The 15660-nt window shown below is 42.1% G+C and overlaps 1 protein-coding gene across 1 annotated transcript in view; it reads left to right on the top strand.

Annotated features, from left to right (window-relative positions):
- Positions 1-236: 236 nt before the first annotated feature.
- FAT4 (FAT atypical cadherin 4) overlaps positions 237-15660 on the top strand; it is a 163312-nt gene continuing 147888 nt past the window's right edge. The window contains exon 1 of the mRNA XM_047798626.1: positions 237-6686. Within this exon, the coding sequence (XP_047654582.1) occupies positions 1512-6686 (5175 nt within the window). The 5' untranslated portion in view covers positions 237-1511. The remainder of the gene's footprint in view (positions 6687-15660) is intronic.

Below are 15660 nucleotides of genomic sequence, written 5' to 3'. Positions count from 1 at the left end.
GGGCGAGGGAGGGGCAGTAGGTGACAGCACCCGGAGTTAGGGGGAGTCCGGGCGAACTAAAGTGCGGGGATCAATGAGTGGCGAGCAAAGTTTCTGTGTCTTGCTCTAGCTCGCGGTCTTCCCTCCCCCTCTGTTTGTGTTTCGGCGACGCGCTGTGTGTGTGTGTGTGTGTGTGTGTGTGTGTCTGCGCGCGCGCGTGCGGCGGGGAAGGGGCGGGGAGAGTGTGGGGGACCAGCCGGAGGTTGAGAGGGGCTCAAGGAGCTCCAGCTCCACAGCTCCTCTTCAGCCGGGGCAGGCAAGAGGGAGAGCGCTGACAGCCGCCGTCCGGAGCTGCTGCGGGCGCTGCCACAGCCCAGAGCGGATTTCCCCGCCTACACAGCCACGGGTGAAGGAGAAAGGGGGACCAACCACCACCCCCGCCCCAAACAAAAAGCCTTGTGGATTACAAAGTGAAACTGACACAGGACAATAAAGGGAAAGGGCACGAGGTCAGGGGCGAGGCGCACTAGAGAGGGCTTCTGACTGGGGCCGCCGGAGAAGGATCCCCCTGGCATGGTTAGGGGAGGGGACTCGGGGACAGAGCGCTGCTCCTGTCCGACCCTGGCGAGGCCGAGAAGAAAGAGGGACCTGCGCTCGATTTGGATGTACAAATAATGGGTCGGCAGGCGTCCTGGCAGAGGTAAAAAAATTAAAAATGCCGAATAGCGCTGGATTTTGCCTGCGCCTGACTACGGGCTCGAAGCCGCAGCAGGGGCGGCGGCGCCGGCTGGAGGAGAAGGGACGGAGCCGAGCGCTCCGGGATACCGGAGCCCCAGCGCCGCTGTGAGCGCTTGGAACGCAGTTTTCTAGCTGCCCGCGCTCAGACCCCGAAGCCTGGGCCTCAGCGGCCACTTCTGCAGCCCTGTTGGAGGGGCGTTGCAGCCTTGTTCTTGAGGAGAGGGGATTCGAGGAAACCCCTCGTCTCCAGATTTTGGGAAAGGAATTCGAGAATCTCCCGGCTCCTCATCGACCCCTCCCCCCTGAGCAATTGTTCTTTCCACACACCGCTACGGACGTTTGTCCTTCCCTCTTCAGTTTCTTCGCTGTGGTAAGTTCTAAAGTTTCTGAGGACAATTGTTTGCAACTTCATTCCTCATTAACCTCAATCTCTCCCAACTCACATCCACCTGGGCGAAAACGCTGACTCTCCCGGATTCGAAAACAAAGTGAAGGGGGAAAATAGAGAAGGTTTGAGAAACTTTTCTGGGAACTCATCAACGCACAGGAGTGTCCTGAGGAATGCCTGCCGCTTTCCCCCAAGGCATCTCTCTCGCACTAAGCATCCAAATGGCTACCTTGATCCTTTTGCTAATGCGACTTGCTTCTGTTGGGCCGGAGATTCTTTGAAATAGCAGAGCTCTCCAAGCCATCGGCTGCATGTTTGCTGGGGCTACTTAATCCCCGTCATCGTCATCACTTTTTTGCCTCACCTCTTCCTTGTCTATATCACACTGTTCCAGGGAGCCAGGAACATGGACTTGGCAGCAGACAGGGCTCCTGGCCGCCCGTGGCTCCCGCTGCCCACTTTATCATTATTTCAGCTCCTTCGCGTCTTTTGGCTGCTGTCACTGCTCCCAGGGTCGGCCCGGGTCAGCGGGGCGGAGCAGCGCCAGGTGTTTCAGGTGCTGGAGGAGCAACCTCCTGGCACGCTGGTGGGTACCATCCAGACGCGCCCGGGCTTCACCTACCGGCTCAGCGAAAGCCACGCCCTGTTTGCCATAAACAGTAGCACCGGGGCCCTGTACACCACTGCCACCATCGACCGCGAGAGCCTACCCAGCGACGTGATCAACCTAGTGGTTCTTTCCAGCTCGCCCACCTACCCCACCGAAGTGCGAGTCTTGGTACGGGACCTCAATGACAACGCCCCTGTCTTCCCGGACCCCTCGATTGTGGTCACTTTCAAGGAGGACAGTAGCAGCGGGCGGCAAGTCATCTTGGATACCGCCACCGACTCGGACATTGGCTCCAATGGTGTGGACCACCGATCCTACCGCATTATCCAGGGCAACGAGGCAGGTCGCTTCCGCCTGGATATCACCCTCAACCCAAGTGGCGAGGGTGCGTTCCTGCATCTCGTGTCCAAGGGTGGGCTGGACCGTGAGGTCACGCCACAGTACCAGCTTTTGGTGGAAGTGGAGGACAAGGGCGAACCGAAGCGGCGGGGCTACCTTCAGGTAAACGTGACTGTTCAGGATATAAATGACAACCCCCCGGTTTTTGGCAGTTCCCACTACCAGGCGGGGGTGCCTGAGGACGCGACCGTCGGCTCCAGCGTCCTCCAGGTGGCGGCGGCGGACGCCGACGAGGGCACCAACGCGGATATCCGCTATCGGCTGCAGGACGAAGGGACCCCTTTCCAAATGGACCCGGAAACGGGGCTTATCACGGTGCGGGAGCCCCTGGACTACGAGGCCCGGCGCCAGTACTCGCTTACCGTGCAGGCTATGGATCGAGGCGTGCCTTCTCTCACCGGGCGCGCTGAGGCGCTGATTCAGCTGCTGGACGTTAACGACAATGACCCTGTGGTAAAATTCCGCTACTTTCCTGCCACCTCACGCTACGCCTCGGTAGATGAGAACGCTCAGGTGGGCACTGTGGTGGCTCTGCTCACCGTGACGGACGCCGACTCCCCAGCAGCCAACGGGAACATCTCTGTGCAGATTCTTGGGGGCAATGAGCAGCGCCACTTTGAGGTGCAGAGCAGCAAAGTGCCAAACCTGAGCCTCATCAAAGTAGCCAGCGCCCTGGACCGGGAGCGCATCCCTTCTTACAACCTAACAGTTTCCGTCTCTGATAACCACGGGGCGCCCCCTGGCGCAGCGGTCCAGGCGCGCTCTTCTGTGGCGAGCTTGGTGATTTTCGTCAATGACATCAATGACCACCCTCCGGTCTTTGCACAGCAAGTGTACAGAGTGAACCTGAGCGAGGAGGCGCCCCCGGGAAGCTATGTGAGTGGAGTGTCTGCCACTGACGGTGACTCTGGTCTCAATGCTAATCTGCGTTACAGCATCGTCTCTGGTAATGGACTAGGTTGGTTCCACATCAGTGAACATAGCGGCCTAGTGACCACTGGGCTTGCTGGGGGCTTGGACCGTGAACTCGCTTCCCAGATTGTACTGAATATCAGTGCTCGGGACCAAGGGGTTCACCCCAAGGTTTCCTATGCCCAGCTTGTTGTAACGCTCCTGGATGTGAATGATGAAAAGCCAGTATTTAGCCATCCAGAAGGATATGATGTGTCTGTGGTTGAGAATGCCCCTACAGGGACAGAACTACTGGTCCTTGGGGCAACTGATGGGGACCTGGGTGACAATGGGACAGTGCGTTTTTCACTGCAAGAGACTGAGACTGACCAGAGGTCCTTCCGCCTGGATCCTGTGTCTGGGAGGTTGAGTACTATCTCCTCCTTGGACAGAGAGGAACAAGCTTTTTACTCCCTATTAGTTCTGGCCACAGATCTGGGCTCCCCTCCTCAGTCATCAGTGGCTCGCATAAATGTGAGTCTCCTGGATATTAATGACAACAGCCCTGTGTTCTACCCAGTCCAGTACTTTGCTCATATTCAGGAGAATGAACCTGGAGGTAGCTACATCACCACAGTGTCTGCCACTGACCCAGACTTGGGTCTCAATGGAACTGTCAAATATAGTATATCTGCTGGGGACAGATCCCGGTTTCAGGTCAATGCTCAAAGTGGGGTTATTTCTACAAGAATGGCCCTAGACAGAGAAGAAAAAACTGCTTATCAGTTGCAAATAGTGGCTACTGATGGTGGCAATTTACAGTCTCCCAACCAGGCAATAGTAACCATCACTGTATTGGACACTCAAGACAACCCACCTGTGTTCAGTCAGGCTGCATACAGCTTTGTGGTCTTTGAGAATGTCGCTCTGGGATATCATGTGGGTAGTGTGTCTGCATCCACCATGGACCTCAATTCCAACATCAGTTATCTCATTACTACTGGGGATCAGAAAGGTATGTTTGCTATCAACCAGGTCACTGGGCAGCTTACCACAGCAAGTGTGATTGACAGAGAAGAGCAATCCTTTTATCAGCTGAAGGTAGTGGCCAGTGGGGGGACAGTGACTGGAGACACTATGGTTAACATAACAGTTAAGGATTTAAATGACAACTCTCCTCATTTCCTTCAGGCGGTAGAGAGAGTGAATGTGGTGGAGAACTGGCAGGCAGGGCACAGCATTTTCCAAGCCAAAGCTGTGGACCCTGATGAAGGTGTCAATGGCATGGTACTCTATAGCCTGAAGCAAAACCCCAAGAACCTCTTTACTATCAATGAAAGGAATGGTAATATTAGTCTGCTAGGACCCCTGGATGTTCATGCTGGTTCCTACCAGATAGAGATCTTGGCATCTGATATGGGTGTTCCCCAGCTCTCCTCTAGTTTCATCTTAACAGTTTATGTCCATGATGTAAATGACAACCCACCAGTGTTTGACCAGCTTTCATATGAGGTCACCCTTTCTGAGTCAGAACCTGTGAATTCTCGATTCTTTAAAGTGCAAGCTTTTGATAAGGATTCAGGAGCAAATGGTGAAATTGCATACAGCATTGCTGAAGGAAATACAGGGGATGCTTTTGGCATATTCCCAGATGGTCAATTGTATATAAAAAGTGAACTGGACCGTGAACTTCAAGACAGATATGTTTTATTGGTTGTTGCTTCTGACAGAGCAGTGGAACCCCTTAGTGCCACTGTGAATGTTACTGTAATTTTAGAAGATGTAAATGATAACAGACCTCTTTTTAACAGTACCAATTACACGTTCTACTTTGAAGAAGAACAGAGGGCTGGTTCGTTTGTGGGCAAAGTAAGTGCTATAGATAAAGACTTTGGGCCAAATGGAGAAGTGAGGTATTCTTTTGAAATGGTGCAGCCAGATTTTGAGTTGCATGCAATTAGTGGGGAAATTACAAATACCCATCAATTTGACAGGGAGTCTCTTATGAGGCGGAGAGGGACTGCGGTGTTTAGCTTTACAGTCATTGCAACAGATCAGGGGCTTCCTCAGCCACTCAAGGATCAGGCCACGGTACATGTTTACATGAAGGATATAAATGATAATGCTCCCAAGTTTTTAAAAGACTTTTACCAAGCTACAATATCAGAGTCAGCAGCCAACCTGACACAAGTTTTAAGAGTATCTGCCTCAGATGTTGATGAAGGTAATAATGGACTCATTCATTATTCTGTAATAAAAGGAAATGAAGAGAGACAGTTTGCTATAGACAGTACCTCTGGTCAGGTGACACTGATTGGCAATTTAGACTACGAAGCAACACCTGCCTATTCCCTTGTCATTCAAGCTGTGGATTCTGGGGTGGTCTCCCTCAATTCAACCTGTACCTTGAATATTGATATTTTAGATGAGAATGACAATACTCCTTCTTTCCCTAAGTCAACATTATTTGTTGATGTTTTGGAAAACATGAGAATTGGTGAACTTGTGTCCTCTATTACTGCAACCGATTCAGATTCAGGTGACAATGCCGACTTACATTACAGTATTACTGGGACTAACAACCATGGAACTTTCAGCATTAGCCCAAACACTGGGAGTATTTTTCTTGCCAAAAAATTGGACTTTGAAACACAGTCTTTGTACAAATTAAATATAACAGCAAAAGACCGAGGAAGGCCTCCTCGTTCATCTACAATGTCAGTGGTTATACATGTGAGAGACTTTAATGATAATCCCCCCAGCTTTCCTCCTGGAGATATTTTCAAGTCTATTGTTGAGAATGTTCCCATTGGAACGTCTGTCATTTCAGTGACTGCGCATGACCCCGATGCAGACATTAACGGACAGCTCTCCTATACGATCATTCAACAGATGCCAAGGGGCAACCACTTTGGCATAGATGAAGTCAAAGGCACTATATATACTACTGCTGAAATAGATCGGGAGTTTGCTAATCTCTTTGAATTAACCGTAAAAGCCAATGATCAAGCTGTGCCTATAGAAACTAGACGGTATGCTTTGAAAAACGTGACCATTTTGGTTACAGACCTCAATGACAATGTTCCAATGTTTATATCACAAAATGCCCTTGCTGCAGACCCTTCGGCTGTGATTGGTTCTGTTCTGACAACAATTATGGCTGCTGATCCAGATGAAGGGGCGAATGGAGAGGTGGAGTACGAGATCGTCAATGGGGACACAGACACCTTCATTGTGGATCGTTACAGTGGAGACTTGAGAGTGGCTTCGGCGCTGGTGCCTTCTCAGCTGATCTATAATCTCATAGTTTCAGCTACAGACCTTGGCCCTGAAAGGAGGAAGTCAACCACTGAATTGACTGTCATTCTTCAGGGCCTTGATGGGCCTGTTTTTACGCAACCCAAATACATAACTATTTTGAAGGAGGGAGAACCCATTGGCACCAATGTAATATCAATAGAAGCAGCAAGTCCCAGAGGATCTGAGGCCCCAGTGGAGTATTATATTGTTTCAGTCCGTTGTGAAGAGAAAACGGTTGGACGTCTCTTTACTATTGGACGACAAACTGGCATAATTCAGACTGCAGCCATTCTGGACCGGGAGCAAGGAGCATGTCTTTACCTGGTGGATGTTTATGCCATAGAAAAATCAACTGCTTTTCCCAGAACACAGAGAGCAGAGGTAATGATTTTGTAGTCACTTATGAATTCTTTTTTGATTTGTGGTTAGAAGGATCATTCTCTTTAATTTACTTTCTATAATGATTTACCTTTATTGCTTATTGTTCATTTTACTGACAGGAGCATATAAAAATGTTCTGTCATACAGACTAATAAGAAATACATAAAATTTAGCTCTAAGCCTGGTTGAAACCAAAAATGAACCAGTTTTTACCTTCTATTTCATCTCATACAATCATATGTATAAGGCTAGGGAGAAATCTCTAGCCATTTCAGAAGTACAAAAAAGGATGCATTGACTTGAGGTAAATCACTACACTGAACTAAACGTCTCACAGTAAGGATGTCTACTAGAGGATGAGCAATTTCAGGCTTAAGAGACCTCTACTGCAAAGTGAAGAACTTTGGTAGAAATCAGCATGATAGCATAGCTTTCTGGGGGGAGTGGCGCTGGACCGACAGTTTACATCAGGAGGGTATTAACTTTCGAATCCTCAGCAGTCTTGGCAGTTTCTTTATAGACAGTGACTAATTTTAATGTGCTGAGCCAAGTTTGGGGAGATTCCTGATTTCATCTGCCTTCACATTTTAGGCACTGTCTTCTAACTTAGGGTAATCTTTTCTCTTGCCTCTTGAACTAAAGCATGTAATGTGGTGTGAACGATCAGAGATTAGAAGCTGTTTCTTGAGACAAAACCGTGTTGTTCAATGCCATGGTATAGGCACACGTTGTTCTGTCTGTTGATGGGTAAGAAACTAGAGTTTCATAGCATAAGCCAAAAGAATTCCAAGCTTGGCCTTTCCTGGGGTATATTTTTGGCTATTACTGTCTCCGTGTATCATTGATTTGCTTTTTAATTGAACTGCTTCCAGTGTTGTTTTGATAATCAACTAGAAATGATATAGCTATACTCTGAAAAGCTCATCTGCCCTTTCCTAAGTTCTCCTTTCCCACTCCCTTCAAAGACATTCTAGAGTCACTCAGCCAAAAACATAAAATATCAAATGTGGTTTGTGATACTTGGCAGTAACCCAGACACAACGTGCTAGTGAAATTGAGGCCCATGTGTTTGTTTTCTTGCTTTCTTTTCTTTTTCAGAGAGGTGAGGGGTTTTTCTTCATTTGAAATGTTCATTTATTATTATTATCTTTTTGAATCCCCTGTGATTTTTTTTCGATAATAGCTAGCTATATCTCTTCTCTGGATGGAACAATATATTCATGGCCTAGAGGATGTCAGAGATAAAATTCTTAGATATAATTCTAAATGGAATTCAATTTTACCTTATACACATAGCCCCAAAGAAACTTCTGACCCCTGTGTCCTCTTTTGCCTAATTAGTTTTTAAAGATTTAACATAGATCTTACATATTAACCTATTTGGTTTGACTCAGGTCGTGATTTACATGTAATTTTATTTTGATTTGGGTTTATTCTTTCCCTATACCCCCTCCTCAGCTCTACATTTCTTCTCTGGAATTACTTCTTAGATGAAGAGGTTTAATTAGTTTGAAAACTGAAATATTTATTAAAGACTGAAATATTCAGCAATTCTGGAGTTTAGATAAATTTAGACTGTAAAACAAATTATGCTATTGCTTGTTGTTTGGTTCAATGTGTTACATTTGATCAGAACAATATGGGGAATGAGAATAAATGTCCATTGTTATCATTAGCAGATTTGTTTAGTCTTTTATTTACCCATGATATATGCAAAGATTGGCTTAGCTTAAGTTTATTAAACAGTACTGTCTCTGCATCAGGCATGGAGACTAAAAAACAATAATTATAAATCATTTTATTAGTAATAGGGGATTATATGTCTGTTACTTTTTTAACTTCACAAAGTATTCCAAGTTATATACTATTTATTTAAAAACTTGGAGGATAATTCATTATGATGATTTTTTATGAGAAAAAAGTTGCTTGTCAGGGTATCTTCTGTGAACTGAAGTGCTGAAATTGTAAACCGAGTTTGAGTTCCCAAGCTCCAACCACTCCTAAAATTAAAAGCAAATGTGTTTCTCCAAAGAATATTGAAAGCAGTAGTAGGGAGCTAGAATTTCATATTATTATTGGTTGTATCTTTCAAGCATATACAACAAAGTTCTTTTTTTTCCTTCTGCTCAATTAATTTACCGTGATTCTGCAAAAAGCAGTTATAAATTACCTCTGGTTGTCAGAGGTGATTTTCCAATTGTTAGTTTCCAAGTGCAAAGTTTGCTCCAGTGCATTTTTAAACAATTTATTCATCTACACTGATAGGAGTCTGGGTTGCTTACTCAGGTTTCTGGCTAGAGTCATGGCTGATCACATTCCATGGGCAAGCAGGTCAGTGGGTAAAAGAGAAATGATTTAAACTGCATTCCTTTTCTAACTCTGATAGTTGAGGAAGGGGTGGCTGGGAACTGTGGCTCTTATACTGCTCATTCCAGAGATCTGTCCAGTTTATACCCTCACTTACCCTACCTATCACATCTAAAACTTCAGAATAGGTGTGTCTTTGAAGGATGGCTTTTGGATTGCAGACACAAGGTTTATTACCCTTTTATTTTGTATCTTTGTATTCTCAGAAGAGTTTTGATTATGTCAGAATACCTCCTATAAATTTTTTACCGCTTTTCTAGTTTCAACAACAGAAAAATAGAGATGTACATCCATAAGCATTTCTTTTATTTATTTATTTTTGGTCTTTTTGCCATTTCTTGGGCTGCTCCCATGGCATATGGAGGCTCCCAGGATAGGGGTCTAATTGGAGCTGTAGCCGCCGGCCTACACCAGAGCCACAGCAATGCTGGATCTTTAACCCACTGAGCAAGACCAGGGATTGAACCCGCAACCTCATGGTTCCTAGTCAGATTTGTTAACCACTGAGCCATGACAGGAACTCCAAGCATTTCTCTTTTAATGTGTGTTTAATGGGAATGTGCATCTTAGGGACTGGATTGGACTTAATGAAGGTCAGAGGCTTTGTCTCATTGGTATTTATATCTCCTAGTATAATATATCTCCTTGAAGAATATCTCCTAGAGCTGAGCATATTACTTGATGTATAGTAGGTGCTCTGGACATGTTTGCTAAATGAGATCGTAGAAGAGCTAAGACTGGTGGGTATGTTTTTGTGCCTTTTGAATAATCAGCAGAGAGAAGCAGAGGGAATGGAGGAAGTAAATTTGATCTTGATTATTAATTGGACTAAGGACATAAAGACATACCAATTATTTCTGTTTACAAATGAACTGAGAATTGTCAGAAAACTCAAAGAGGAAAGGGGAATTTAGGTGGGTGTCTCACATAGACCTTAGAATTTAAATGGAAGGAAATACTGTATATGCTTCCAGACTGCTGGTCTCAAATTTATTGGTCTCAGGATCCCAAGGAGCTTTTGCTTTGGTGTGTCTTATCTATTGATATTTATATTTTGAACATTAAAACTGATAAAGTTTTAAAATATGTATTAATTTCTTTAAAAAGCACATCAGGAATTCCCACTGTGGCTCAGTGGTGGAGAACCCGACTAGTATCCATGCAGATGTGGGTTCTATTCCTGGCCTTGCTCAGTGCATTAAGGATCTGGCCTTGAGGTGAGCTGTGGTATAGGGTGCAGGCACTGCTCGGATCTGGTGTGGCTGTGGCATAGGCTGGCAGCTACAGCTCCAATTCAGCCCCTAGCCTGGGAACTTCCATATGCTACAGCTGTGGCCCTAAAAGAGCAAAAAATAAAATAAAAAATAAAAAAATAAAAAAATAAAAATTACATTAACTATATAACATATTTTATTAAAAGAACTTTATTTTGCAAAACTTAAAAAAGTAGAAGATATGTTATTTACATTTTCATAAATTCCTATAATAGCTCACTTAAGAGAAGACAGTTGGATTCTCAAATCTTATTCTATTTAAGCAATATGTTGTTTTGGTTAAGGTGTATGAAAATCATCCATCCATACTCAGATAGATGGAGCTGGATAAGGGACAGATGCTTTGCTATCCTTTCCAGATAACTGTTGATTTTCTTTTAATACTACACCAGAATTCCCCAAGTGGCTGGTTTTTCAAACCTACTTGCAATGAGGAATCTAAAATCTTACCAGAGAACTTTTCATATTTTCTTGCATGAAAATGTTGATCTATATCTGCATTCTGTATGGACCTTTTACCTATGCTTGACTTAGAAATACATCAGGCATTGATCTTTGGATCGTATTGATATAACTAATAATGATATTATAAAAAAAGTTCTTAGGTATATTGACTTACTATCTTATGGTAATGGTTTGAAATTTTCCAAAATTTGAATTTTCCCTTGAAAGCTCACATTTTATCATTGATAACGTATATTGTTAGTCACTTTCCCGAGATAACAGCTCCCTTTGTTCATTTTCAAACCAACCAACCAACAAATAAGCAAAAACATTCTGCCACATACCAAATTTAGAAAACATGGTTTCTCAGGCAGTTTTTCTGTCAAGTAAAAACTGTGTTCATAAAGAAAGCAGTTAGTTTAGCTTAAAACTCAGTCCATCACATACAAGCACACTGTGAGACAACTACTCTGCATAGGTACAGATTAATGGTTCTTTGTTTCACTGTTTGTCACACATATTAAAAAGACATTGAGTTTTAAGGGTCTCGATTTAATAAAATTAATGGTTCTTACCATCTCTTTGAGGAACTTTCTTCAGTTTTTTAAGTGAAACTGGCATTTTATTTTTACTGTGACTGTCTAGCAGGGAAGAATACATGCACTGCTGGGATATTTTGGAGCTGCTGCTCTGCTCTGTGAGAGGCACCAGCAGTTTTACCCACCATTGCTTTTGTACCTCTAGTGTAAATGTCAACCCAGTGTAGGCAAACAATGTATTGTATTATTGTGAAGATCGTTTTGATTTCCCACGCATTTATAATGGGTCTCTGCTATGCCTAGGACACTGTTTCATAGTGGGAGAACCATCGGTCTAGGTACTGAGATTCAGTTTAAAAAAAAAAAAAACAACAGTAGAAATATTCTGTTAAATTTGTGTTTAGAATATTAGGCAAACAAATTAATTTGATTAAATTAAACATTAGAAATGAGTTTGAGCAAATGCTAAATACATCCATTTATTTTCACAATGAAACCATCAAGATTTCCAAGAGAAATGATGAAGACATTTGTAATTTCAATACTGAATACCAAGTTTAGACATGATTTTCTTCCACAGGGTTTAGAGTCAGAGTTAGCACACCTTAGATTAAATGTATATCTTGTATGTCATCCTTCACAGGCAAAATATAAGCAACAGAACTGAATATATAATGAAAATAGTGACTATTATCATTATTATGTTTATTGAATATTGCTATATTCAGTCACTGAACTGAGTACCAAGTGCTTCTTTAGAGATTTTATCATTTCAGACTCAGAATAACATGAGTTACATGATTCTTACTTCATAGTTGTGAAAACAGTCTTAGAAAAGTCAAGTGATTTGCTTCACTTCAGATAGATAGAAAGGAAAATTACCTCCAGATGTGCATGGTTCATTATCTGTGTTCATAGTTATTCTCCTATAAAGCCATAGCAATCTATGGCCTTAGTTAAGAGAGGGGCTCTTGGTAGATACAAGTAGGTATATGTGCTTTTGGTAGCCTTGTTTTCACACCCTTTTTGGTGTTAAAAAGTCTCTAAAAAGTAGTATTATGTATTGTCTAAATTAAAAGAAACATGATTTATGCTGCCTCCATCAAGGCCATCCACAGATGTTGTATATTCCTGTGGGGCAGTTCCTGGTAGAGGCAAGGATCCTAGGTTGACTATATGTGGAGTTGTTTCTGGAGCAGGGAAGAAGGTGAGAATTTGAGAGAGGAGCACTAGAGACAAACAGAGATCACAAGTATATGTAGGGACTATCCTAATCCACAGTACTCTACAGTTTGGAAATAGTCGTGGTACTTTATGAAGGTGGAGAGTCCTTGGATTTTCAGATGATAAGTCTTACTCTCGTCAGGAATAATGATGAAATTGGGTGTGAGAAGCATAAAGACTATATTAAAAGGAGAAAAACATATTCTTACTTCCTCAGCTTTTGACCTTTACAGTGTTTGTTTGTTTAAAAAACAACCTGTGATTATATTCTTATTTTATTTTTTCCCTATTGGTATGGCTTTACATTTATTAAGCAAAACACTATGACCTAAAGGGCTCTGTAATTTTTCAAGGCATGTACAAATGTATATCACAGAGAGGAAAACCGATGGACTTTTAAGCTCATGCTACATATTTTATGTATGGCTTTAGGATGCTTGATTGGGTCTCTCTGTTTTGGTAATAGAGTTCTATAGATATAATTTATCTTCTGACAAGTTTATTATTTATTTCTTTTTTTGTCTTTATTAAAACTCTGTTTTAATCCATTATTGTTTCATTAGATTTTGAGGCAACTACTCTAGGAATAGTTTTGAAAAAATTTATGTACTTCCAATTTTGTGGAATCAATTCTTCATTGCATTTTCTGAAGCTTGCACTTTGTCATCATTACAATGAAAAACTGCCCGGGAACCTCATTAGCTGTGAGGGACTGTTGAGTTAGTGATAATAAAATATTCCACAGGCCCTGAGGTGTGTCCTCTCTTCCAAGAATCAATAAATCTAAGATTCAGCTCTTTCTAATACCTATGAAAATAGGTAGTATTTGGAATCAGGAGTTTTGAAGTGGAAATAGGAGAAGAGGAACTGGCAAATTATATGGACCAAGATGAACTAAAGAGTTTCTTCAAGTGTCCTAGATGTGGAATATTGTAAATACCTTCAGATGCTTTCAGGCTGTGAGTAGTCTGTGACAACAGTGGCCGATTTTAGTAATACAATAAATAGGAGGATAGAGTGTGAAGAATACAGAGATGTGAAAAAAAATTAAATTCTGAAAAATATTATTTATAAAATATATATGTATAACTTACTAATATGTATGTAATACCATGTATCAACATGCATGCAACCATTGTATAAAAATTGCTAGAATATTTTGAAGCAAAATGGGATAATAAAGTCATGAAGATAAAACAATCTAATTGGAAGATAATCAAAAATTGACTGTAGGCCCACAGTTTTCAGACATATGTCCATATTTAGGAAGCAGGAAGTAAAACCAAGTTTTTAATGTATTAAGGAGTATTGAGAGACATTTATAAACCCTGCCTGACAACTGGCAGCTGGAAGCCAATGACACTGTTGTGAATTATTTGTTTCAGATTCTTGACTTTTTTATGAAACTTTTATCATGTATAGATTCTATGATATAAATTGCTTATGTTATGTCAGACACTGGTGAGTACCAGGCACTGCCCTGCCTTCACAGTAATCCTGGCGGGACGTAGGACATCTTACCATTTCACAAATGAAAATACTGAGACTAACAGAGGTTAAGTTTATGGAGCTGGTTTATGATGGAAGCAGATTTGAACCTAGTGGTCTGACCCCAGATTATGCACGTTTAATCCTAACACGACACTTACATCATATTTTTTAAGAATGGTTGATACTTTCTATGCTCTCATAGGCATACAAGTTTTACTATGTAAAAAGTTGTTTTCATGTTTCTACATTTTTTCAACTGGTGGCTGAAAAACTATAGGGAAAAGTGAAATTTAGTTAATGACCTGGTAGTAGGATCAATTTAGATCCCTATTAATCTTTATTTAGGTTAGGCTTGAATACGTGGACCTGTGATGTGTCAGTTTTTCATTTTGTTTTCTTCAACTTGCAGTAAGAATATATCCCTATTCTTCCAATTATGACCTCATTTACTTTCTTCCTGTTTCAGCAAAATGTCTTGAAAGAGTTACCTATACCTGCCTGTTTTCTTCTCATTATCTCTTAAATCTACTGCATTATGCTTAGCTTCTGCCATTGTAGTGAAATTGCTCTTACCAAAGCCATCATAATAGCCACACTTTTATATCCATGGGGCAGTTCTCTGTGCCCTCTGTATTTATACTCTGAGGATTTTTATTCTGTTTCTTGGAAATTCCTTCTCAGCCTCCTTCACCAGCTTATCTCCAGGCCCTCAAAATTTAACTGTTGGAATATCCCTGAAATCAGTTCTTGAAAAACTCTTCCTTTTTAATCTTCATGTATTCCCTTGAAGATCTCAATCAATTCATGACTTTAAATAACATGTATACACAGATGGCTCCAAAATTTTGTCTTTTCCCTGAATTCCATATTCTCTCCTGAATTCCATATTCATATAACCAACCACTTACTCATTATATTTGATTAGTTTCTTAATGGCTATTTTAAATTAACATTTGCAAATGTGAGCTCTTGATATCCTCCCCAATAAAAACCTACTCAACCCTCAGCCATCTCCTTCTCAGTTGATGGCAATTCCCATCTTCTAACTGTAGGGTCAAAAGACTTGAGTTATTCTTTGACTCCTTACTTTAACACCCTATGTATAATCTTTCAGTTAATCTTGGCATTCTCCTAAAAAACATATCCAGAAATTGATCTTTTATCATCACTTACACTATTATTTCCTCGGTCTAAGACACCATCACCCTTCTTTTGGATTATTGAAGATGACTTCTTACTGATCTCCAACACTCTTTGCTACTCTTCTTCCTTACTTCTTCTTACTTCTTCTCCTTACTTCTTCTTCCTTACTTTATCTGCTTTACTCATACTGGCTTCCTGCTAGCCCCAGAACTTGCTAGGAACAAACCTGCCTCAAAGCTCTTGTTCCTGGCTCCTCCCTCTGCATAGAATTCTCTTTCCTCCTGATGTGTATTTGGATAATTTCCTCCTATGCTTCATGTATTCACTCATATCTTTCATTCTAGGTGAGAATTAACGCTCCTTTGCTGACTTATTACTCTAATCTCCCACCCCCTCCTCCTGCCTGATCTCTATTTCCCTGCTATGTTTCATATTCTTCCCCCATACAATGGATGAGCCTCCTTCACCAGCTTCTTCTCATCTCCCAAAATG

The sequence above is a fragment of the Phacochoerus africanus genome, chromosome 10 (assembly GCF_016906955.1).
Source record: "Phacochoerus africanus isolate WHEZ1 chromosome 10, ROS_Pafr_v1, whole genome shotgun sequence".
NCBI lineage: Eukaryota > Metazoa > Chordata > Mammalia > Artiodactyla > Suidae > Phacochoerus > Phacochoerus africanus.
The sequence above is the reverse complement of the archived record's forward strand: the minus strand, read 5'-3'. Positions and strand labels throughout refer to the sequence as shown.